The sequence below is a fragment of the Melanerpes formicivorus genome, unplaced genomic scaffold, assembly GCF_026170545.1.
Source record: "Melanerpes formicivorus ecotype bairdi unplaced genomic scaffold, bMelFor1.0.p_v2 SCAF_47, whole genome shotgun sequence".
Lineage (NCBI taxonomy): Eukaryota > Metazoa > Chordata > Aves > Piciformes > Picidae > Melanerpes > Melanerpes formicivorus.
This window is the reverse complement of record NW_027142399.1, coordinates 5,443,076-5,466,167: the sequence shown is the minus strand read 5'-3', so window position 1 is coordinate 5,466,167 and position 23,092 is coordinate 5,443,076. Positions and strand designations below refer to the sequence as shown.

At 57.9% G+C, this 23,092-nt stretch overlaps 1 protein-coding gene across 1 annotated transcript in view; it reads right to left on the bottom strand.

Moving 5' to 3' along the window:
* Positions 1-10,343: 10,343 nt before the first annotated feature.
* Positions 10,344-23,092, bottom strand: part of LOC137452016 (beta-galactosidase-1-like protein 2) — a 58,533-nt gene continuing 45,784 nt past the window's right edge. Inside the window, exons 17-21 of the mRNA XM_068160074.1 lie at positions 21,600-21,678; positions 19,949-20,036; positions 15,781-15,895; positions 13,506-13,622; positions 10,344-11,087 (exon numbers count right to left, since the gene is read on the bottom strand). Of these exons, the coding sequence (XP_068016175.1) occupies positions 11,001-11,087; positions 13,506-13,622; positions 15,781-15,895; positions 19,949-20,036; positions 21,600-21,678 (486 nt within the window). The 3' untranslated portion in view covers positions 10,344-11,000. The remainder of the gene's footprint in view (positions 11,088-13,505; positions 13,623-15,780; positions 15,896-19,948; positions 20,037-21,599; positions 21,679-23,092) is intronic.

Genomic DNA, 23,092 nt, shown 5'->3' with positions numbered 1-23,092 from the left:
CAGCAGGTAAGGGCTCGGGGGACTGAACTGCAGTGGCAAGCAGCAGGCCAGGGGAAAAGACTGGAGGGTGGGGAGGGGAAAGAGAAGAGCTTTGGGAAGCTGCTTTTCAGCTTCCCAGTTTTCACAGCTCTCGCCCTCCCTGTCTTCTTCACTCATTTTTCCCTCCCTCCTCTCCTTCCTCTCTCTCCCTCCCCTCCTCTTCTCTCCCTCCCCTCCTCTTCTCTCCTCCCCTCCTCTCTCTCCCTCCCCTCCTCTTCTCTCCCCTCCCCTCCTCTTCTCTCCCTCCCCTCCTCTTCTCTCCCTCCCCTCCTCTTCTCTCCCTCCCTCCTCTTCTCTCCTCCCCTCCTCTTCTCTCCCTCCCCTCCTCTTCTCTCCCTCCCTCCTCTTCTCTCCCTCCCCTCCTCTTCTCTCCCTCCCCTCCTCTTCCTCTCCCTCCCCTCTCTCCTCTTCTCTCCCTCCCCTCCTCTTCTCTCCCTCCCCTCCTCTTCTCTCCCTCCCCTCCTTTCCTCTCCCTCCCTCCTCCTCTTCTCTCCCTCCCTCCCTCTTCTCTCCCTCCCCTCCTCTTCTCTCCCTACCCTCCTCTTCTCTCCCTCCCCTCCTCGCCTCAGCCTCTCCCCTCCTCCCTGCCTCAGTCTCTCCTCCCTCAGCCTGTCCTTTCCCTCCCTCCCTCTCTCCCCTCCCTCCCTCTCTCCCCTCCCTCCCTCTCTCCCCTCCCTCCCCTCTCTCCCCTCCCTCCCTCTCTCCCCTCCCTCCCCCTCAGCCTCTCCTCTCCCCCTCAGCCTCTCCTCTCCCCCTCAGCCTCTCCTCCCTCAGCCTGTCCTCTCCCTCCCTCAGTCTCACCTCTCCCCTCTCCGCCCCTCTCCTCCCCTTTAAGTGAAGCTGCTAAAGGGCAAACACCTGGTGAGAGGCTGGGGAGCAGAAGAGACACCCAGGGAATGAGAATTTAGCCAAAGCTGCATCAGGAGCCAGCAAAGCTCTGCCTAAACAAGGAGGCTGCCCCCTGACTGCACCAAGGCAGCACCGGGGCAGGGATGTGGATTCAGCCCCCTGCAAAGCCTGAAGCAGTAGCAGTGAGGGCAGGTCTCAGAGGGGGAGAGGCTTGGAAGAGCTCAGTTTGCATCCCCATCAAAGCCACACAAAGCCGGTGGCAGGGAAGGGAGGGTGTGGACTGAACCCCACCTTGCCCAGGGGAAGGTGTGGACTGAACCCCGCCTTGCCCAGGGGAAGGTGTGGATTGAACCCCACCTCGCCTCAGGGGAAGGTGTGGACTGAACCCCACCTTGCCCAGGGGAAGGTGTGCACTGAACCCCGCCTCGCCTCAGGGGAAGGTGTGGACTGAACCCCACCTCGCCTCAGGGGAAGGTGTGGACTGAACCCCACCTCGCCTCAGGGGAAGGTGTGGACTGAACCCCACCTTGCCCAGGGGAAGGTGTGGACTGAACCCCACCTTGCCTAGGGGAAGGTGTGGACTGAACCCCACCTTGCCCAGGGGAAGGTGTGGATTGAACCCCGCCTTGCCCAGGGGAAGGTGTGGATTGAACCCCACCTCGCCTCAGGGGAAGGTGTGGACTGAACCCCACCTCGCCTCAGGGGAAGGTGTGGATTGAACCCCACCTCGCCTCAGGGGAAGGTGTGGACTGAACCCCGCCTTGCCCAGGGGAAGGTGTGGACTGAACCCCACCTTGCCTAGGGGAAGGTGTGGACTGAACCCCACCTTGCCTAGGGGAAGGTGTGGACTGAACCCCGCCTTGCCCAGGGGAAGGTGTGGATTGAACCCCGCCTCGCCTCAGGGGAAGGTGTGCACTGAACCTCACCTTGCCTCAGGGGAAGGTGTGGACTGAACCCCACCTCGCCTCAGGGGAAGGTGTGGACTGAACCCCGCCTTGCCTCAGGGGAAGGTGTGGGGACTCCTGCAGCGGGGGAAGGAGGAAAGACCAGGCAGAGGCATGGCTGACTCCCTGCCCTGGCTGCTCGCCCTCCACCCCCCTGCTGCACTTCCTCTTCCCTCTTTCCAGAGTGCACTCTGCAGGTGGTTGGCTGGAGTGCAGGGTGGGCTGCTTGCCTCTAGCTGCCCCCAGACTCTGCTTTGGGGATCCAAAGAAGTGCTCAGCTCCCTTTCACTGGAGCGCAGAACCAGGCCTGGGAGGGGGGGAGAAGGTTGCTGCTGCTTCTCCCAGCAGGAGCAGCCAAGGCAGGGGGTTGCTTGGCTGAGCAGTGGTGTATTGGGGGCAGGGGCGAGCTTAGAGCACACTGCCTCAGGCTAAGCGGCTGGAGCCCTGCCTGCTGCAGGGGGCAGCCCCTGGCAGGCCAGCAGAGGAAAGCCTGCACGGCTCTGTTGGCAGCAGCTTTGCAGGGAGCTGTCACCACCGCTCGGTTTGCCTAGCAGCAGGCCTCAACAGATCTGCCATCCCAGCTGGGTTTTGGGGATGGCTCCAAGGGGGGTGGCAGCTAGCTGCAGCGGGGGGATGGACGCTGCAGCGGGGGGGACGGACGCTGCAGCGGGGGGACGGACGCTCCAGCAGGGGCATGGACGCTGCAGGGGGGGGATGGACGCTGCAGCAGGGGGGACGGACGCTGCAGTGGGGGGGGTGGACGGTGCAGCAGGGGGGACGGAGACTGCAGCGGGGGGATGGATGCTGCAGCAGGGGGATATGGACGCTGCAGCAGGGGGATGGACGCTTCAGCAGGGGGATGGACGCTTCAGCAGGGGGAATGGACGCTGCAGCAGGGGGATGGACGCTGCAGCTGGGAGTGCTGCAGCAGGGGGGATGGATGCTGCAGCAGGGGGGATGGATGCTGCAGCAGGGGGATGGACGCTGCAGCTGGGAGTGCTGCAGCAGGGGGATGGACGCTGCAGCGGGGGGGATGGACGCTGCAGCGGATGGACGGACGCTGCAGCAGGGGGACGGACGCTGCAGCTGGGAGTGCTGCAGCAGGGGGATGGACGCTGCAGCAGGGGGATGGACGCTTCATCAGGGGGATGGACGCTGCAGCTGGGAGTGCTGCAGCAGGGGGATGGACGCTGCAGCAGGGGGATGGACGCTGCAGCAGGGGGATGGACGCTGCAGCAGGGGGATGGACGCTGCAGCTGGGAGTGCTGCAGCAGGGGGATGGACGCTGCAGCAGGGGGATGGACGCTGCAGCAGGGGATAGACGCTGCAGCAGGGGATAGACGCTGCAGCAGGGGATAGACGCTGCAGCGGGGGGCTGGACGCTGCAGCAGGGGGACGGACGCTGCAGCAGGGGGATGGATGCTGCAGCAGGGGGATGGATGCTGCAGCAGGGGGGACGGGCGCTGCAGCAGGGGGATGGATGCTGCAGCAGGGGGGACGGGCGCTGCAGCAGGGGGGATGGATGCTGCAGCAGGGGGGACGGGCGCTGCAGAGGGGGACGGACACTGCAGCAGGGGGATGGACGCTGCAGCGGGGGGGACGCTGCAGCGGGGGGGACGCTGCAGCGTGGGGACGGACGCTGCAGCGGGGGGACGGACGCTGCAGCTGGGGGACGGACGCTGCAGCGGGGGGACGGACACTGCAGCAGGGGGACGGACGCTGCAGCGGGGGGATGGACGCTGCAGCGGGGGGATGGACGCTGCAGCGGGGGGATGGACGCTGCAGCGGGGGGGATGGACGCTGCAGCTGGGGGGGTGCTGCAGCAGGGGGATGGACGCTGCAGCAGGGGGATGGACGCTGCAGCAGGGGGATGGACGCTGCAGCAGGGGGGTGCTGCAGCAGGGGGGATGGACGCTGCAGCTGGGGGGTGGACGCTGCAGCTGGGGGATGGACGCTGCAGCGGGGGGATGGACGCTGCAGCTGGGGGATGGACGCTGCAGCAGGGGGATGGACGCTGCAGCTGGGGGTGCTGCAGCAGGGGGATGGACGCTGCAGCAGGGGGATGGACGCTGCAGCGGGGGATGGACGCTGCAGCTGGGGGATGGACGCTGCAGCTGGGGGGATGGACGCTGCAGCTGGGGGGTGGACGCTGCAGCTGGGGGATGGACGCTGCAGCGGGGGGGATGGACGCTGCAGCTGGGGGATGGACGCTGCAGCGGGGGGATGGACGCTGCAGCAGGGGGTGCTGCAGCGGGGGGGATGGACGCTGCAGCAGGGGGATGGACGCTGCAGCAGGGGGTGCTGCAGCAGGGGGACGCTGCAGCAGGGGGATGGATGCTGCAGCAGGGGGATGCTGCACATGCTGCTTGTGTCTGTGTTGCAGAAGGCCTCTCCGTGCACAGCCTGCAGGGCTCCTCTCGGCGGCGCCCTGGACCTCTGCCGACTTCAGGACCTCTGCTGACCTCCCAGAGGTTTAGTGTACTGCAAACGAGCAACACTGCATCCATCAACTCCCTGGATCCACCCCCACCACCACCACCACCACCTTGCCCTTCCTCCTGGACTCTGAGCAGAAGCTCTGGAGGTGGAGAATAAGCACAGCAAAGCCAGGACTGACGTCAGCTGCAGCACGGAGCCCGGCGGGGAGGAGGGCACCCAGGGCGCTGGGGCCGTGGCCCAGCTGCGCTGCAGGGGAGTCTGGACTCGGGCAGGACCTGGAAGCGAGGCTGGGAATGCCCACAGGAGCATGCTGGCCCCTGCTGACTTGTCCCCCACCCTGAGCCAGGGGGACCTGGTGGCCTAAGCAGCTCTCCGGTGAGGGAGGGGACAGCTGCCTTCTGAGATGGCAACCTTAGCCCTCAACCTTAGCCCTCAACCTTAGCCCTTAATCCTAACCCTCCTTTAATCAGTGTTGGTGATGCTGCACAAGACAGGAAGGGGTGGGGGTGGGGGTGAAAAGCCAGGCAGGTTAGGCCAAATCCACTGAGTTTCTCTCTTTGCATTCCCTTCACTGGCTTCATGGGTTGGAGAGCACTCTGACAGACCTCTGGGAGCAGAGGGGCATGGGATGGGACCTCCAAAGTTCACCTAGTCTAACCCTCCTGCAGGCAGCAGGGACAGCTCTAGCTACAGCAGGTTGCTCAGAGCCCCATCCAAGCTGACCTGGAGTGTTTTTAGGCATGGGGCATCTCCCACCTCTCTGGACAACCTGGGCCAGGCTCTCACCACCCTCAGTGTAAAAACAAGGTCTCCCCTCCCACCTCAATCTCTCCCTTTCAGTTCAACTCCATCCCTCCTCACCCTGTCCCTGCTCAAAACTCTGTCCCCAGCTTTCTTGAAGCACTGAAAGGCCACCAGGAGGTGTCCCTGGAACCTTCTCCTGACCAAGGCCAACTCTCTCAGCCTGGCTTCCAGCCCTGCCAGCACTGCTGTGGCCTCCTCTGGCCCTGCTCCCCCAGCTCCCTGTCTGTGCTGAGGGCTCCAGAGCTGCCCCAGCACTGCAGGGGGGGGTGAGCAGAGCACAGCAGAGGGGCAGCATCCCCTCCCTGCCCCTGCTGCCCACACTGCTGTGGCTCAGCCCAGGCCAGGCTGGGGCTGGGCTGGCAGCACTCAGTGCCAGCTCCTGTCCAGCTTTGCACCCCCAAATCCTTCTCCACAGGGCTGCTCCCCAGCCCTTCATCCCCAGCTTGTGTTGAGCCTGAGGGTTGCCCTGACCCAGGTGCAGGACCTTGCTCTTGGCCTTGTTGAGGACCACACAGAGCCACTTCTCAAGCTTGGCCAGGTCCATCTGGCTGGATCCCATCCCTCAGGGGGGGCCACCCACACCCCTCAGCTTGGTGTCACCTGCAGGCTTGCAGAGGGTGTGCTCAGTGCCCTGGGGTCACTGATGAAGATAGTGAACACACAAAGCCCTGAGGGACACCACTTGGCACCTGCCTCCATCTGGACAGCAGCTGTTGACCACTGCCAGCTGAGCACTGCTCCTGGCTGGAGCTGTGCCTGCAGCATGTGGCTCCCTGCCCACCCATGCTACAATGCTGGCAAGTGGCTTGGAATGAGATTGTAGTGGCCACACACAGCAGAGCCCTTCATCCAGGCTCAGCTCTTGGCTCTGAGTTGGTTCAGGGGAGGCTCCCTGGAGGGTGGCTCCTACCCTGAAGGCAGATTTTCACTCTGAGAAACAACAAAGGAATGAAATTGCTGACCAGGAGAGCCTGGCTTTTGAAAGCTGATGCTGCTGCATTTGCCAGGCTACTGCAATGCATCCTTCAGCCCCAGCCCCCTTCTCAGGGCCAGGCCATGCTACTTGCAGAGCTCCTGGTGGGAAGAGCCACACTGGAGCAACTGGGGGTGGATGTAGAGCAGCAGCCTGGCAAAAGGGATCCTGTGCTCAGTGCTCTGCTTCTTCAGCACCTGGCTGGAGGCAGGCTGAACAGCGCTCTAAGCAGACCAGCACTCACTCATCAGAGCCCCTGAGGGAGCACTGAGGGAAGGTCTCTCTGCTGGCACTGTGTTTTGCTTCTCAGTGAGCCCCAGGACAGAAGGAGCAGCACCTGGCTGCCACCACCCACCTTGGTTGGCTGTCTCTGAGCTTGACAACCTTGCTGGAGAAGAAACTGAGGGGCACCAAACCCCTTCTCCCCAACCTCCAGCCCCTTTACACAGCCTCCCTCCAGCCCTAAACTTCCCCTCTCCCAGCTGGTGTCCAACCTTCCATCAGCTCCCCCTGCCCCCAGTTCTTTCCAAAAGGTCTGAAGCACAATTTTGCCCTCTTGAGAAAGCCTGGAAAAAGAGAGTTGGTTCTTTTTTTCCCTCCTAGCCCTAACACCTAGAACTATTAAAATGCTCTAGAGCTAATTGCTAGCTTTGACTGACTCCTTCCCAGGGCAGGAGTCTCCCTCTGGACTAATTGTCTGTGCCCTGATAGCTGGGGGAGGGGGAAAGGAAAAGATTCATGGTTATGTTTTCCCCCTAAGGAATCACAGAGCTGTCAGGGTTGGAAGGGACCCCAAGGCTCAGCCAGCTCCAACCCCCTGCCATGGGCAGGGACACCTCACACCACAGCAGGTTGCTCACAGCCACCTCCAGCCTGGCTGCAAACACCTCCAGGCAGGAGGCTTCCACCACCTCCCTGGGCAGCCTGGGCCAGGCTCTCACCACCCTCCTGGGCAACAACTTCTTCCTCACAGCCAATCTCAATCTCCTCACTTCTAGTTCTGCTCCATCCCCCCCAGCCCTATCCCTCCCTGACACCCTCAGAAGAGTTCCCTTTCTCCCTCTGTGCATGAAAACCATCAGGGGGGGAAGTTGCACTCTTCAGCTCCCAGCCACAGGAGCCTTGCTGGGGTGCAGCCTTCACCCAAAGGTTCCTTGGGATGCACTGGGAGAGAAAAGGATTTGCTGCTGCTGCTGCTCTCTGGGAGCAGCTTCTTGTTCTCTTGTATTAAAAGAGCTCTCTGCACCCAGATTTCCTCTCTTCTCTGTTCAGGTGCTCAGGAGGGGGCTGGAGGTGGCCCTTGGAGCCATGGTTTGGTTGTCAGGAGGTGCTGGGTGCTAGGTTGGACTTGATGAGCTCTGAGGTCTTTTCCAACCTTATTGATTCTTTGATTCCTGTTAGCCTTCCAAGCTGACTTCAGCCTGCACACCCCAGGGTGGAAAGAGACCTTGGTAAAGGACTGCAAACACCTCAGAGCCTTCCAGGAGTTTCCAGCTGAGGTCAGCTCCTAGCTGCATGCCTGCTTCACAGGATAGGCAAAGAAAATGACTGTGCTGGCTTCAAAATGGCTTGAAGGAGGCTGTTAGAGACTCATGGAAGGGATGAGGTTGGAAGGAACCTTTAAAGCTCATCTAGTCCAACCCTCCTGCAGTCAGCAAGGACATCCAGGCAGAAAGGGACCTGGGGGTGCTGGTGGACAGCAGTTGAACAGGAGCCAGCAGTGTGCCTAGGTGGCCAAGAAGGCCAAGGGCATCCTGGCCTGCATCAGGAAGAGTGTGGCCAGCAGGAGCAGGGAAGTCCTTGTGCCCTGTGCTCAGCACTGGTTAGGCCACCCCTGGAGTCCTGTGTCCAGTTCTGGGCTCCTCAGCTCAAGAAGGAGATTGAGAGACTTGAAGGTGTCCAGAGAAGGGCAAGGAGGCTGGGGAGGGGTCTGGAGCACAGCCCTGTGAGGAGAGGCTGAGGGAGCTGGGGTTGCTTAGCCTGGAGAAGAGGAGGCTCAGGGGAGACCTTCTTGCTCTCTGCAACTCCCTGAAGGGAGGTTGGAGCCAGCTGGGGGTTGGTCTCTTCTCCCAGGCAAGCAGCACCAGAACAAGAGGACACAGTCTCAAGCTGTGCCAGGGGAGGTTCAGGCTGGAGGTGAGGAGAAAGTTCTTCCCAGCAAGAGGAATTGGCCATTGGGATGTGCTGCCCAGGGAGGTGGTGGAGTCCCCATCCCTGGAGGTGTTCAAAAAGGGATTGGATGAGGCACTTGGTGCCATGGTTGAGCTGATCAGATGGTACTGGGTGCTAGGTTGGCCTTGATGATCTCTGAGGTCTTTTCCAACCTTATTGATTCTATGATTCTATGATCCCTAGCTAGATCAAGCTGCTCAGAGCCCCATCCAACCTTATCCTGAATGCTTCCAGGGCTGGGGCATCTCCCAGCTCTCTGGGCAACCTGGGCCAGGCTCTCACCACCTTCCCTGCAAAACTGGCCTCAGGTTGCCCCAGAGGAGGTTTAGGTTGAACATGAGGAACAATTTCTTCTCCTTGAGGGTTGTCCAGGCCTGGCCCAGGCTGCCCAGGGCAGTGGTGGAGTCCCCACAGCTGGAGGGGTTTGAGAGCAGTGTAGAAGTGGTGCTGAGGGCCCTGGCTTGGGGGGGAGCTGGCAGTGCTGGGGGGAAGGGCTGGACTCAGTGACCTTGGAGGCCTCTTCCATGCAGAATGATTTTATGATCCTCTGATTCTTTGGATGACCTTGGAGGCCTCCTCCATCCAGAATGATGTCCTGTTCCTCTGATTCTTTGGATGACCTTGGAGGCCTCTTCCAACCAGAATGATTTTATGATCCCCTGATTCTTTGGATGACCTTGGAGGCCTCCTCCAAGCAGAATGATGTTCTGATCCCCTGATTCTTTCCTGATCTTCACCCCAGTCCCTGCTGGGTTGCTACCTTCCCTGCCCGGGAGGAAACAGCTTGCAGGAAACTGCAAGGGATGGAGTCCTGCTCTGAGCTGCTCACACAGGCCTGGCCCCTTCCAGCTTGCAGAGAGGCTGCTGTGCTCCTGGGGAAGCAGAGAGCTGCTGAGAGAGAACAGCTCTGGCCAGCAGGGAGGGGATTCCAGCTGCACTGTCTGTTCTCAGTTTTCAACAAACTGTATTGAACTTTGTTAAATAAAAGGATGGTTTCTAAGAGCCCAGCACCCCCTGCACCTCCCTGCCCAGGGCCAGGGGCACACCCCTGGCCTTTCTCTCACACCCTGCCCCCTCTGCAACAGACAAGCAGAGGCTGAGCAGCTTCTGGGAGATTCCCAGCAGCATCACAGCTTGGATTTGGTCTCCTCCTCTCTCCAAAGAGATGGCAGCTCCTCAGGGACTGCAGAGCTGGTGAGTTAAGGAAGCCTCTCTTCCCTTCCCAACCCCTGGGGTTCCTGTCTGGAGGGACAAACTAAAGCACCAAGAAAGGAGAGCCCTCAGTTCCCAAGCTTTCCCAGCAGGTTTAAGCAGGAAGCAGGGATGTGCTGTCCCCTAGGGATCCAACCCTTCCACTTCCCACACAAAACCCTCCTCCCTGTCCCCCTGCAAGGGGGAACTTCCACCTTGAGAAGTGTTTCACAGGGAGAGCAGGGCTGGAGGGGGGAACTGGGAGCCCAAGCTGCCCTTTTCTGCTCCTTGGGAGCAGGGAGCAGGGATGTGCTGTCCCCTAGGGATCCAACCCTTCCACTTCCCACACAAAACCCCCTCCTCCCTGTCCCCCTGCAAGGGGGAACTTCCACCTTGAGAAGAGTTTCACAGGGAGAGCAGGGATGTGCTCTCCTCTAGGGATCCAACCCTTCCACTTCCCACACAAAACCCTCCTCCCTGTCCCCCTGCAAGGGGGAACTTCCACCTTGAGAAGTGTTTCACAGGGAGAGCAGGGCTGGAAGGGGGGACTGGGAGCCCAGGCTGCCCTTTTCTGCTCCTTGGGAGCAGGGAGCAGGGATGTGCTGTCCCCTGGGGATCCAACCCTTCCACTTCCCACCCAAAACCCTCCTCCCTGTCCCCCTGCAAGGGGGAACTTCCACCTTGAGAAGAGTTTCACAGGGAGAGCAGGGATGTGCTCTCCCCTAGGGATCCAACCCTTCCACTTCCCACCCAAAACCCTCCTCCCTGTCCCCCCTGCAAGGGGGAACTTCCACCTTGAGAAGAGTTTCACAGGGAGAGCAGGGCTGGAGGGGGGCACTGGGAGCCCAAGCTGCCCTTTTCTCCTCCTTGGGAGCTCTGCTTCCTGCCTGAGCAGAGCTGTTTGACAGAGGACAAAACACACTGCATTTGTTAAAACCATTTTCTTCTTTGCCTTTTGAGAGAGAGAGAGAGACAACCTCCAGAGTAAAACTTGGTGGGAGGGGAAAAGAAAACCAACCCCCAAAAGCCTTGAATTCAAGTCCTTTTGACAACCAGCTTGGCTTCCAACAAGTGAACAAGTAGTGGCCTCTTTGCAGTGAGCAGCTCCTGCTGCCTGGAAGCACAACCAAGTGGTTCTCCACAGCTGCTTGCTCACAGCTTCACCACCTCTCTCCTCCCTACCTAATGGTAAAACACCAAGGAGGCCAGGAATAAACAGCTTTAAAGTCACTGGGCAGCTGAGCTCAGCTTCCAGCTCAGATGGCCTCAGGGCTTTCTTTCCTCTTTCCTGCCTCCAGCACCTTTGCACTCTCCCCCATTCACCCAAGGTCCACAGCCCAGCCCAGCCCTGGGGGCCTCAGCAGGGAGATCAGCTTCCACATCCACCTATGAAACAAGGAGCTTGGGGGGCAAGGGTGGGGGTTCCTCCAGGGCCCTTTGCCTCTTCTGAACTTCCAGGCAGAGAGCAAATCCTTGAGCTGGGTCTAGTGGAAATCAACATGCCCCAAGTGGCTGAGCCATCCAGCGTGCCCCCAGACATGTAACCAGGAATCTTCAGGGTGAACCAAACGTGGGGGAAGCAGCTGTCCTCAGTCCACATACTGGCTCCTGCCTAAGGAAGGGATGTCCACAGACTGGATGATCCTCCCTGCAGTGTGCTCCTCAAAGATGACAATCTGCAGAGGAGAGAGGGACACAGAAAGCTCCTTTGTGCAAAGGCTGAGCCTGCTTTAAATATTTATAGGAGGGAAAGGCATCTGATCACAGCAGGGGAAGGAAGCAGCATTTCAGGAGATCAATCAATAGCAGCCTCAACAGTGACTGAAATTCCCCTTCAGCACCTCATGATGCAGAAAATCAACCAGCAGCAGAGGAGGTCTGGGCTTGATTTTGAATGTGATGCAGTGCTCTGAGGCTTAGCTGCCAGCCTCCTCACGTCCCCTTGGCTGTCAGAGCAGCTCCTTCCCTGCCTTCCACAGCACTCAGCTTCAGAGCAGCTCCTTCCCTGCCTTCCACAGCACTCAGCTTCAGAGCAGCTCCTTCCCTGCCTTCCACAGCACTCAGCTTCAGAGCAGCTCCTTCCCTGCCTTCCACAGCACTCAGCTTCAGAGCAGCTCCTTCCCTGCCTTCCACAGCACTCAGCTTCAGAGCAGCTCCTTCCCTGCCTTCCACAGCACTCAGCTTCAGAGCAGCTCCTTCCCTGCCTTCCACAGCACTCAGCCTCAGAGCAGCTCCTTCCCTGCCTTCCACAGCACTCAGCCTCAGAGCAGCTCCTTCCCTGCCTTCCACAGCACTCAGCTTCAGAGCAGCTCCTTCCCTGCCTTCCACAGCACTCAGCTTCAGAGCAGCTCCTTCCCTGCCTTCCACAGCACTCAGCTTCAGAGCAGCTCCTTGCCTGGCTTCCACAACACTCAGCCTCAGAGCAGCTCCTTCCCTGCCTTCCACAGCACTCAGCTTCAGAGCAGCTCCTTCCCTGCCTTCCACAGCACTCAGCTTCAGAGCAGCTCCTTCCCTGCCTTCCACAGCACTCAGCTTCAGAGCAGCTCCTTCCCTGCCTTCCACAACACTCAGCCTCAGAGCAGCTCCTTCCCTGGCTTCCACAGCACTCAGCTTCAGAGCAGCTCCTTCCCTGCCTTCCACAGCACTCAGCTTCAGAGCAGCTCCTTCCCTGCCTTCCACAGCACTCAGCTTCAGAGCAGCTCCTTCCCTGGCTTCCACAACACTCAGCCTCAGAGCAGCTCCTTCCCTGGCTTCCACAGCACTCAGCTTCAGAGCAGCTCCTTCCCTGCCTTCCACAACACTCAGCCTCAGAGCAGCTCCTTCCCTGGCTTCCACAGCACTCAGCTTCAGAGCAGCTCCTTCCCTGCCTTCCACAGCACTCAGCTTCAGAGCAGCTCCTTCCCTGGCTTCCACAGCACTCAGCTTCAGAGCAGCTCCTTCCCTGCCTTCCCCAGCACTCAGCTTCAGAGCAGCTCCTTCCCTGCCTTCCACAACACTCAGCCTCAGAGCAGCTCCTTCCCAGGCTTCCACAGCACTCAGCTTCAGAGCAGCTCCTTCCCTGCCTTCCACAGCACTCAGCTTCAGAGCAGCTCCTTCCCTGCCTTCCACAGCACTCAGCTTCAGAGCAGCTCCTTCCCTGCCTTCCACAACACTCAGCTTCAGAGCAGCTCCTTCCCTGCCTTCCCCAGCACTCAGCTTCAGAGCAGCTCCTTCCCTGCCTTCCACAACACTCAGCCTCAGAGCAGCTCCTTCCCTGGCTTCCCCAGCACTCAGCTTCAGAGCAGCTCCTTCCCTGGCTTCCCCAGCACTCAGCTTCAGAGCAGCTCCTTCCCTGGCTTCCACAGAGGCCAGGAGATAAGAGTCTGCTTCCTCTCTGCTGGGTTGGCTTCCAGCTAGGGACAGGGTCCTGCACTTGGGGCACACCAAGCCCGTGAGCACTGCAGGCTGGGGGCAGAGTGGCTGGAAACTGCCTGGCACAAAAGGACCTTGGGGTGCTGGGTGACAGTTGGCTGAAGATGAGCCAGGGGGTGCCCAGGGAGCCAAGAAGGCCATCAGCAGCCTGGCCTGGATCAGCAATGGTGTGGCAAGCAGGGGTAGAGAAGTGATGTTGCCCCTGGTCTGGGCATTGGTGAGGCCACACCTTGAATCCTGGGTTCAGTTTTGGGCTTACACTCCAAGAAGGACATTGAGAGGCTGGAGCAGGTCCAGAGAAGGACAACAAAGCTGGGGAAGGGGCTGGAGAACAGGGCTGGGGAGGAGCAGCTGAGGGAGCTGGGGGTGTTCAGTCTGGAGAAGTAGAGGCTGAAAGGAGACCTCAGTGCTCTCTGAGAGCAGGCTGCCCTGGGGTGGGGGTTGGGCTCTGCTCCCTAGTCTCAGGTGATAGGAGAGGAAAGGACCTGAAATTGTGCCAGGGGAGGGCTAGGTTGGAGGTCAGAAACCATTTCTGTGCTGCAAGAGTGGTCAGGGATTGGCACAGGCTGCCCAGGGAAGTGGTGGAGTGCCCATCCCTGGAGCTGTTCCAGAAAGGTGTTGGCCATGGCACCTGGGGCCATGGTTTGATGGCCATGCCAGAGCACCCCCCCAGAGCCTCTCACCTCATTGCTCCCTTTCCTCAGCCAGGGGCCAGGCAGGTAGAGAGTCTCCTGAGGTCCAATCTTCCAGTAGCGGCCCAGGTTCCGGCCATTGGCAAACACAACTCCTTTTTCCCAGCCCTAGGAGCAAGGCAGGGCACACAGTCACTGATCACACAACCATCACAGAATGCTCTGGCTTGGAAGGGACCTCCAGGGGTCATCCAGTCCAACCCCCTCTGCAGTCAGCAGGGACATCCTCCACCAGGGCAGGTTGCCCAGAGCCCTCTCCAGCCTCACCTTGAATATCTCCAGGGATGGAGCCTCAACCATCTCCCTGGGCAACCTGCTCCAGTGTTCCACCCCCCTCATGGTGAAGAACTTCTTCCTAACACCCAGCTAGACTGCCTGGTAAGCACCCCCACAGGAAACCAGGCCTGCTGCCACACTTGCATTCTGCCAGGCCACTTTCTGCTTGCTTTCCATGGAGCCCTATGGAGCCTATAGAGCCCTACCAAGCCCTATGGAGCCCTATGGAGCCTATACAGCCCTATGGAGCCTTACAGAGCCCTATGGAGCCTATAGAGCCCTATGGAGCCTATAGAGCCCTACGGAGCCTATAGAGCCCTACCAAGCCCTATGGAGCCTATACAGCCCTATGGAGCCTTACAGAGCCCTATGGAGCCTATAGAGTCCTACAGAGTCCCGTAGAGCCTTATACAGCCCTGTGGAGTCCTGCAGAGCCTTATAGAGCCCTATGGAGCCTATAGAGCCCTATGGAGTCCTGTAGAGCCTTATAGAGCCCTATGGAGTCCTGTAGAGCCTTATAGAGCCCTATGGAGCCTATAGAGCCCTATGGAGCCTATAGAGCCCTGTGGAGCCCTACGGAGCCTATAGAGCCCTATGGAGTCTTATAGAGCCTACAGAGCCCTATAGAGTCCTACGGAGCCTATAGAGCCCTATGGAGCCTATAGAGCCCTATGGAGCAATATGGAGCCCTGTGGAGCCTATAGAGCCCTATGGAGCCTTGTAGAGCCTACAGAGCCCTATGGAGCCTTGTAGAGCCTACAGAGCCCTACGGAGCCTTGTAGAGCCTACAGAGCCCTATGGAGCCTTGTAGAGCCTACAGAGCCCTATGGAGCCTTATAGAGCCTACAGAGCCCTATGGAGCCTTGTAGAGCCTATAGAGCCCTACGGAGCCTTGTAGAGCCTATAGAGCCCTATGGAGCCTTGTAGAGCCTACAGAGCCATATGGAGCCTTATAGAGCCTACAGACCCCTATGGAGCCTTATAGAGCCTACAGAGCCCTATGGAGCCCCATAGAGCCCTCTGGAGCCCTACGGAGTCTATAGAGTCCTATGGAGCCCTATAGAGCCCTACGGAGCCTATAGAGCCTACAGAGCCCTATAGAGCCCTACGGAGCCTATAGAGCCTACAGAGCCCTATAGAGCCCTATGGAGCCTATAGAGCCCTATGGAGCCCTCTTGAGCCTATAGAGCCCTATGGAGCCTTATAGAGCCTACAGACCCCTATGGAGCTTTATAGAGCCTACAGAGCCCTATGGAGCCCCATAGAGCCCTACGGAGCCCTCTGGAGCCCTACGGAGCCCTCTGGAGCCCTACGGAGTCTATAGAGCCCTATGGAGCCTATAGAGCCCTATGGAGTCCTGTAGAGCCTTATAGAGCCCTATGGAGCCTTACAGAGCCCTATGGAGCCTATAGAGCCCTGTGGAGCCCTATGGAGCCTACAGAGCCTTATAGAGCCCTATGGAGCCCTACGGAGCCTATAGAGTCCTACGGAGCCCTATGGAGCCTTACAGAGCCCTCTTGAGCCCTATAGAGCCCTATGGAACGCTCCGTGCCTGAAGCCAGGCACGCTGAAGTGAGCCCTGCTGAAGAGCAGTTATCCTTCATGTGCTAATTAAAAGGAGCAGGCTTTCACTTCATGATTGGTGCTTGTGGAGAAGCTTGATCCTTTTGATCAGAGATGCCTTCAGCGCTTCCCAGGCACAGGACTCTCTCCCCTCCCCTGTTTCCCAGGGGTCAGGAATCCTCTCTTGCTGCTGGCTGCTGCTGCCTAGCACAATTTACAACGCAGCACAGATGTGGAAGTGAGCAGCAGAGCAATGGTTGGCATGAGCCTGGCCTGGGAGGGAGTAGAATCAGAGGGGGAAGTTTTAATATCTCATCTTAAGGCCTGTGCAACAGCAGCAATCTGCCACAGCAGGGAGGTGTGAACACCAGCTCTGGTGGCACATCCACAAAGGAGGAGCAGGAGGGGGATGACAAAGGAGACTTGCCTGGAGCTTCAGGAAAGTGTCCTGGGGCTGATGCTCTATCCACAGCCTCCCACGGAAGAAAGCTGGGCCCACAAAGTAGTCTGGGACTGAACTCCATCCAGCAGTGTGCTTCAGGCTGCAAGACAAGGAGCAGACACAGCAGGGAAGCACCAGGCAGCACTGACAGGAGGGAGAAGTGACCAACCCCCAGCTCACTGCAACCTCCTTGCAGGGAGCCCCAGAGAGCAGGGAGGTCTCCCCTCAGCCTCCTCCACACTAAACACCCCCAGCTCCCTCAGCTGCTCCTCCCCAGCCCTGTTCTCCAGACCCATCCCCAGCTTCATTGCCCTTCTCTGAACCTGCTCCAGCCCTGCAATGTCCTTCTTGGAGTGAGAAGCCCAAAGCTGAACACAAGATTCAAAGTGTGGCCTCACCGGTGCCCAGGGGCAGCAGGAATGGAATGGAGTGGAATGGATGGAATGGAATGGAATGGAATGGAGTGGAGTGGAATGGAATGGATTGGAATGGAATGGAATGGAATGGAATGGAATGGAATGGAATGGAATGGAATGGAATGGAGTGGAGTGGAGTGGAATGGATTGGAATGGAATGGAATGGAATGGAATGGAATGGAATGGAATGGAATGGAATGGAATGGAATGGAATGGAATGGAATGGAATGGAATGGAATGGAATGAAGTAGGTTGGAAGAGACTTTTGAGATCACCAAGTCCAACCTATCACCCAGCACCATCTGATCAACTCAACCATGGCACCAAGCTCCCCATCCAGGCTCTTCTTAAACACCTCCAGGGATGGGGACTCCACCACCTCCCTGGGCAGCACATTCCAAAGGCCAATCTCTCTTCCTGGGAAGAATTTGTTCCTAACATCCAGCCTGAACCTCCCCTGGCACAGCTTGAGACTGTGTCCTCTTGTTCTGGTGCTGGCTGCCTGGGAGAAGAGACCAACCTCTGCCTGGCTACAACCTCCCTTCAGGCAGTTGGAGAGAGCAAGAAGGTCTCCCCTGAGCCTCCTCTTCTCCAGGCTAAGCAACCCCAGCTCCCTCAGCCTCTCCTCACAGGGCTGTGCCCCAGACCCCTCCCCAGCTTTGTTGCCCTTCTCTGGACACCCTCCAGCAAGTCAACCTCCTTCCTAAACTGAGGAGCCCAGAACTGGACACAGGACTCCAGGGGTGTCCTCAGCAGTGCTGAGCACAGGGCACAAGGACTTCCCTGCTCCTGCTGGCCACACTCTTCCTGATGCAGGCCAGGATACCCTTGGCCTCCTTGGCCACCTGGCCTTGCACAGGCTAAGGGACAACCTGCACAACTGGTAGGATTCCCTCCCTGCCCATGTGCTTATCAAGGTCCATGAACACATCCTTGCAATCAGGAGCAACCTGGCTTTATTTCTTCCCTCTGCCACACTCTGGGAGCAGGGGACAAACCTAAGAGAAAATAAGGGTTGTGGAAGTGCCACTGAAGCCTTGAGCTGCTGCCAGCACAAGCTCCTCCCAACCCTTACAAACAGCAGCTCTTGGACTCAGCTGAGTTATTGATCCAGTGCAGCCTGGCTGCTGCTGAATTATTCAGCTAAAAGCCTTCCACAGTGGCAGGCTCCATCCTCCCACACAGGGGCTGGAAGCTGATTGTGCTCCCTTGCTCCTGGTCAGTTGCCAATCTTGCTTCTCTTTGCCCATGGCACTGCCCTTGCCTCACTGGGAACATGCTTCTAAACCCCTGCAGCCTAAGGTTAGCCCCCATCAAGAGGAATCCTTCAGGTAGCCCTCACCCTGACCCAGCAACTGTGAAGATTGGCCTTAGCAATTTCAGAGGCATGGGTCAGGTTGGAAGGGCACTCAGAGATCATCTACTCCAACCTCCCCACTATGGGCAGGGACACCTCTCAACGAGGCTTGGCTGCTCAAGGCCTCATCCAGCCTGGCCTGGAACGTGCCCAGGGAGGAAGCATCCACAACCTCCTTGGGCAGCCTGCTCCAGAGTCTCTCCTCTCACATACTGAAGAATATATTCCTCAGCTCCAGTCTAACCCTGCTCTCCCTCAGCTTCAAGCCATTCTCCTTGTCCTGTCTCTAGACACCCTCATGAAAAGTCCCTCTGCAGCCTTCCTGTAGGATCTCTTCAGGTACTGGAACACAGCTCTAAGGTCCCCATGGAGCCTTCTCTGCAGGCTGAACACCCCCAGCTCCCTCAGCCTGTCCCCATAGCAGAGCTGCTCCAGCCCTTGGATCATCTTTGCAGCCTCCCCTGGGCCTGCTCCAACACTTCCATGTCCTCCTTATGGTGGGGACACCAGGACTGGAGGGGGAGGTCTCACAGCAGCAGAGTGAAGGGGCCAAATCACCTCTCTGGAGTGCAGCCTTTTCCCCTGTGAGAGCTATTTCAGTTGAACATGGCCTCCCTCTCCTTCCTACACAACATGCAGGAGCTGTGATATCTTGGGGGACTGCACATGTGTTGCCTTCTGGTGTTAAACAACAGAGCTGCAAACGCTCTCTCTGGAGCCTGGCCAGAGTCCATAGGGCATCTGTTGCCTTCCAAGTTTGCTGAGGTTTTCTCTAGCCTGCCAGAGGCTTCCTTGCCTCACCCCTGCTGCATTTCTTTTTAAGCCTCCCTTCAATTCAGGCAAAACAGCTTAAAAGAGAGGAAGCCATCTGGGCTTGTTAATGTACTATTAGTAGCTTCCTTGAATTAATCTGTCCCTGGTGAGTTTGCCTGCCTAAAGATATCAGCCAGCCTGCTAATTTCAAGAGAGACACCGACTCCTCCGAGCTGTGGGGGTGTTGGGACCCTCCCCTTTGGCTTAAGTCATCCTTTCACCTGAGCTGATCCTGTTGTACAGGCTGGGAGGAAGGCTTCAGATCCTCTACAGCAGGAATGCATTCCATGGAATCATGGAATGGGTTGGGAGGGACCTCAGAGATCAGCTACTCTGACCCCCCCCCCCCACCATGGGCAGGGACAGCTCCCACCAGCCCAGGCTGCTCAAGGCCTCATCCAAGCTGGCCTTGAGCACCCTCCAGGGAGGGGACATCCACAGCCTCCCTGGGCAGCAAGTTCCAGAATCTCACCCCCTTGAACTGAAGAACTTCTTCCTCAGATCCAGTCTCAACCTTCTCTCCCTCAGCTTCAAATCATTTCCCCTTGTCCTATTCATGGATTCATAGAATGGGTTGGGTTGGAAGGGACCTTAAAGGTCATCCAGTTCCACCCCTTGCCATGGGCAGGGACACCTCCCACCAGCCCAGCTTGCTCAAGGCCTCATCCAGCCTGGCCTTGAACACCTCCAGGGAGGAGGCAGCCACAGCCTCCCTGGGCAACCTGCGCCAGTGCCTCACCATTGCTAGACACCCTCATGAAAAGTCCTCCTCCAGCCTTCCTGTAGGACCCTTTCAGGCACTGGAAGGCAACTCTAAGGTCCTCCTGGAGTCCTCTCTTCTCTAAGCTGAACAACCTCAGCTCCCTCAGCCCATCCTCAGAGCAGAGGTGCTCCAGCCCTTGGATCACCCTTGTGACCCTAAATAATCACAGAATCACCAAGGTTGGAAGAGACCTCAAAGATCATCGAGTCCAACCTGTCACCACAGACCTCATGACTAAACCATGGCACCAAGTGCCACATCCAATCCCCTCCTGAACACCTCCAGGGATGGGGTCTCCACCACCTCCCTGGGCAGCACATCCCAATGGCCAATTCCTCTTGCTGGGAAGTACTTTCTCCTCTCCTCCAGCCTAAACTTTCCCTTGCACAGCTTGAGACTGTGTCCTCTTGTTCTGGTGCTGGTTGCTTGAGACAAGAGCCCAACCCCCTCCTGGCTCCAACCTCCCTTCAGGGAGTTGGAGAGAGCAAGAAGGTCTCCCCTGAGCCTCCTCTTCTCCAGGCTAAGCAACCCCAGCTCCCTCAGCCTCTCCTCACAGGGCTGTGCTCAAGGCCTCTCCCCAGCCCTGTTGCCCTTCTCTGGCAGGGATAAGAGGGCAGCCTTCTCTGCACTGCTTCAGGCAAAAGCTATCAGCAGGGAACTGGGCAGTTCAGACCCCCACCTCCCTGCTTTGACCTTGGTCTTGCCTTTCTGATGCATTTATAAGCTACCTGCCAGGTTTTGCACTGCTGCTCCAAGCAGCTTGGTTTGGTATGGGGGAGCAAACAGTGTGGAAATGCCACAAACCTTTCCATGAAGCTGGGTTTCATCTCCAGGCTGTAAATCTTGAAGTTCTTCAAGGGGGTTTTGTTCAAGGAGATATCACCAACCAAGCCTGCAAGAGCAATGGGGGTAATGAAGAGTTGCAAAACAGCTGAAGCTGAGAGATTTTTCCCTATCTGGAGGAGAGGAACAGCAGGAGATGGAAAGCAGCCACGTTCTGCAATGGCATTAGAGTCCATATGGTCCCATTGCTCATCCAGATTGAGTGGGGAACATTGCTCTGCATTTGGCCTCCCCACACTCTCTGCTTTGCTTCAACTCACCAAGCAGAAAACACTGCTGGCACAGGCAGCAGAGGAGGCTGGGTTGTCACTGGTGGGTTTTTAGTCAGCTGTCCATGTGTGGAGTTTTTTAAAGCAGCAGATCAGTTCCTTCTCTCCCAGGCACAGCAGAGCAGAGCATGGGGAAAGTGCTGCCCCTGCCTCCTGCAGAAGGCATGGGACTGGATGACCTTTGGAGGTCCCTTCCCACCCAGACCACTCTGTGGTTCTGTTTGTCCAGTGCTGACCCAGGGCTTTGCATCCAAGGACCTCAAGATACCTTCAGAGGTAATTTACCTTTAGCATTCTCCTGGTCAAGATATTCTCCATGTAGGAAGCAAAGCCCAGGTCCTGATCCAGCCTCCTAATTACAGCACTGCAGCTGAGGCTGCCTAAGCAGCTCAGAGGCTTTATGAACCTCTTCTGCAGTGAAATCAAATTAGTCCAGGCATGTGCTGAACTCCAGGAGTTGGGTTTGGACAGCTGCTGCAGACAGTTCCCCACTAAAACAGAGTCCTGGGGTTCTGACCTCTTTCAGCCTCACCACTGTGTGTGATACACTTAATGAGTTCTGCTCAACACAGGGCAGGTCACTGCTCCTGATACTGTGTGAGCTGGGCCCAGAGGAGACCACAGAGGGGATCAGAGGGCTGGAGCACCTTGCCCTATGGGGACAGGCTGAGGGAGTTGGGGTTGTTCAGCCCCAAGAGGAGAGAAGGCTACAGGGAGACATTAGAGCTGCCTTTCAGCTCCTGAAGGGGCTACAGGAGGGCTGGGGAGGGACTTTGGACACTTTAGACAAGGGCTGGGAGTGCCAGGATGAGGGGAGAAAGGCTTTGACCTGGGAGAGGGGAGATTGAGACTGGAGATGAGGAAGAAATTCCTTCCAGTGAGGGTGGGGAGACACTGGCAGAGGTTGCCCAGGGAGGCTGTGGATGTCCCCTGCCTGGAGGTGTTCAAGGCCAGGCTGGATGAGGCTTTGAGCAAGCTGTGCTGGTGGGAGGTGTCCCTGCCCATGGCAGAGGGGTTGGAACTGGATGACCTTTAAGGTCCCTTCCAACCCAACCCATTCTATGAACCAGTGAAAATCAGAAGCCTTAATGCAAGCCAGCAAGCAGCCACTGCTTGCCACCTGCCATGCCTGCAGCCCAGGGCTGAGGAGCTGTGGATTTAACACATTCCCTCTGCCACACCATTTCCCACCCACCCCCAGCCAGCAGGCCTGGCTAGCACTGTTGACAGCTGGACTGGGTCTCCAGTTTGGCTCTGTGTAAAGCACAGCAGAGAGGCAGCTCCCCAGTGCTGCAGCTCTGAGAGCACCCAGGGCCAGGGGGAGCAGAGGGAACTCCACTGACCTTTCCTCTGCTCGTTCAGGGCCAGCCCGTAATTGACACGACCACGGTTCTCCACCAGCAGCCTCAGCTGCCTGAAGCCCTGTGGGAAAGCAGAAGGAAGAGCATCAGCTGGAGCAGAGAGAGGCATCTGCTGTGTCAGCCACGGTGCTGAGGGCAGTGGAGGTGCTTAGGAGGGGAGGTGGCACCAACACCCCTGGCAGCTGCAGTTTAGCTGTCTAAAGCCTGCAGAAGAGGAGGCTCAGGGGAGACCTCCTTGCTCTCTCCAACTCCCTGAAGGGAGGTTGCAGCCAGGTTGGGCTCTTCTCCCAGGCACCCAGCACCAGAACAAGAGGACACAGCCTCAAGCTGTGCCAGGGGAGGTTCAGGCTGGAGGTGAGGAAGAAATTCTTCCCAGCAAGAGAGATTGGCCATTGGGATGTGCTGCCCAGGGAGGTGGTGGAGTCAGCATCACTGGAGGTGTGTAGGAGACTTGATGGGGTGCTTGGTGCCATGGTTGAGTTGATCAGATGGTGTTGGGTGATAGGTTGGACTTGATGATCTTGAAGGTCTTTTCCAACCTGGTTAATTCTATTCTATTCTATTCTGTACTGTTCATTTCAGTGCTCACACCTGTCCTCCACAAGTGCTCAGCCTTTTGCTGAACAGTCTGATCCGCACTTTGAGCTGCCCAAAGCTCAGAGTCTGCCCCAAGCAGCTTTACCTTTTCCCATGACAGTGACTGCTTTGGGCAGTTCTGAAGGGCAGAGTGGCTGTGACCCCCTCTGGCAGCTGGGCAGCAGCTTGGAGGATGAGTGCTCTACTGGGCACAGTCCCCATCCCTGGAGGTGTTCAAGATGAGGCACTTGGTGCCATGGTTTAGTTGATCAGATGGTGCTGGGTGACAGGTTAGACTTGGTGATCTCAAAGGTCTTTTCCAACCTGGTTAACTCAGTTCTATTCTAAAGCTCTGCATTACCTGACATTACCAGAGAGCTCTGCACTGAGAAGCCTTCAGCCTTTCCAGAACACTTTTCTTGCTTTCCTCCCTCTTGAATCTTTAAATTCCATTTGGAGATCGCCCACAGAGCCAGAAATGGAGTTTGACAGAGCACAGGCTTATGTCATCCAGCTCTCCCACAACCCAGAACAACAACTGAGGGTATCCACCCCCTCAGCTGCTCCCCAGAGCCATGCTCAGCTCTGCTGACTTGCATGCAATCCCAGCCTGGGCTGGCTGGAGCTGCTCAAGAGACCTGTGGCCATGGCTCCTTGGGACATGGTTTGATGGCCATGGTGGTGTTGGGTTGCTGCTTGGACTCAATGGCCTTGGAAGGCTTTTCCAACCCAAACAGCTCTATGATACCATTAATTTCCCCAGTGAAGTGGTGTCCAACCAGGGTCTAACAACTGTTCCCTGTGCCAGCAGCACAGGGATTGGGTGGGAGGTGTTCTTGAGGGCTGTGCTTCTTCAGAGGTCTCATTCTGCTCCCCACACATCACTGCTGTGAGCAATC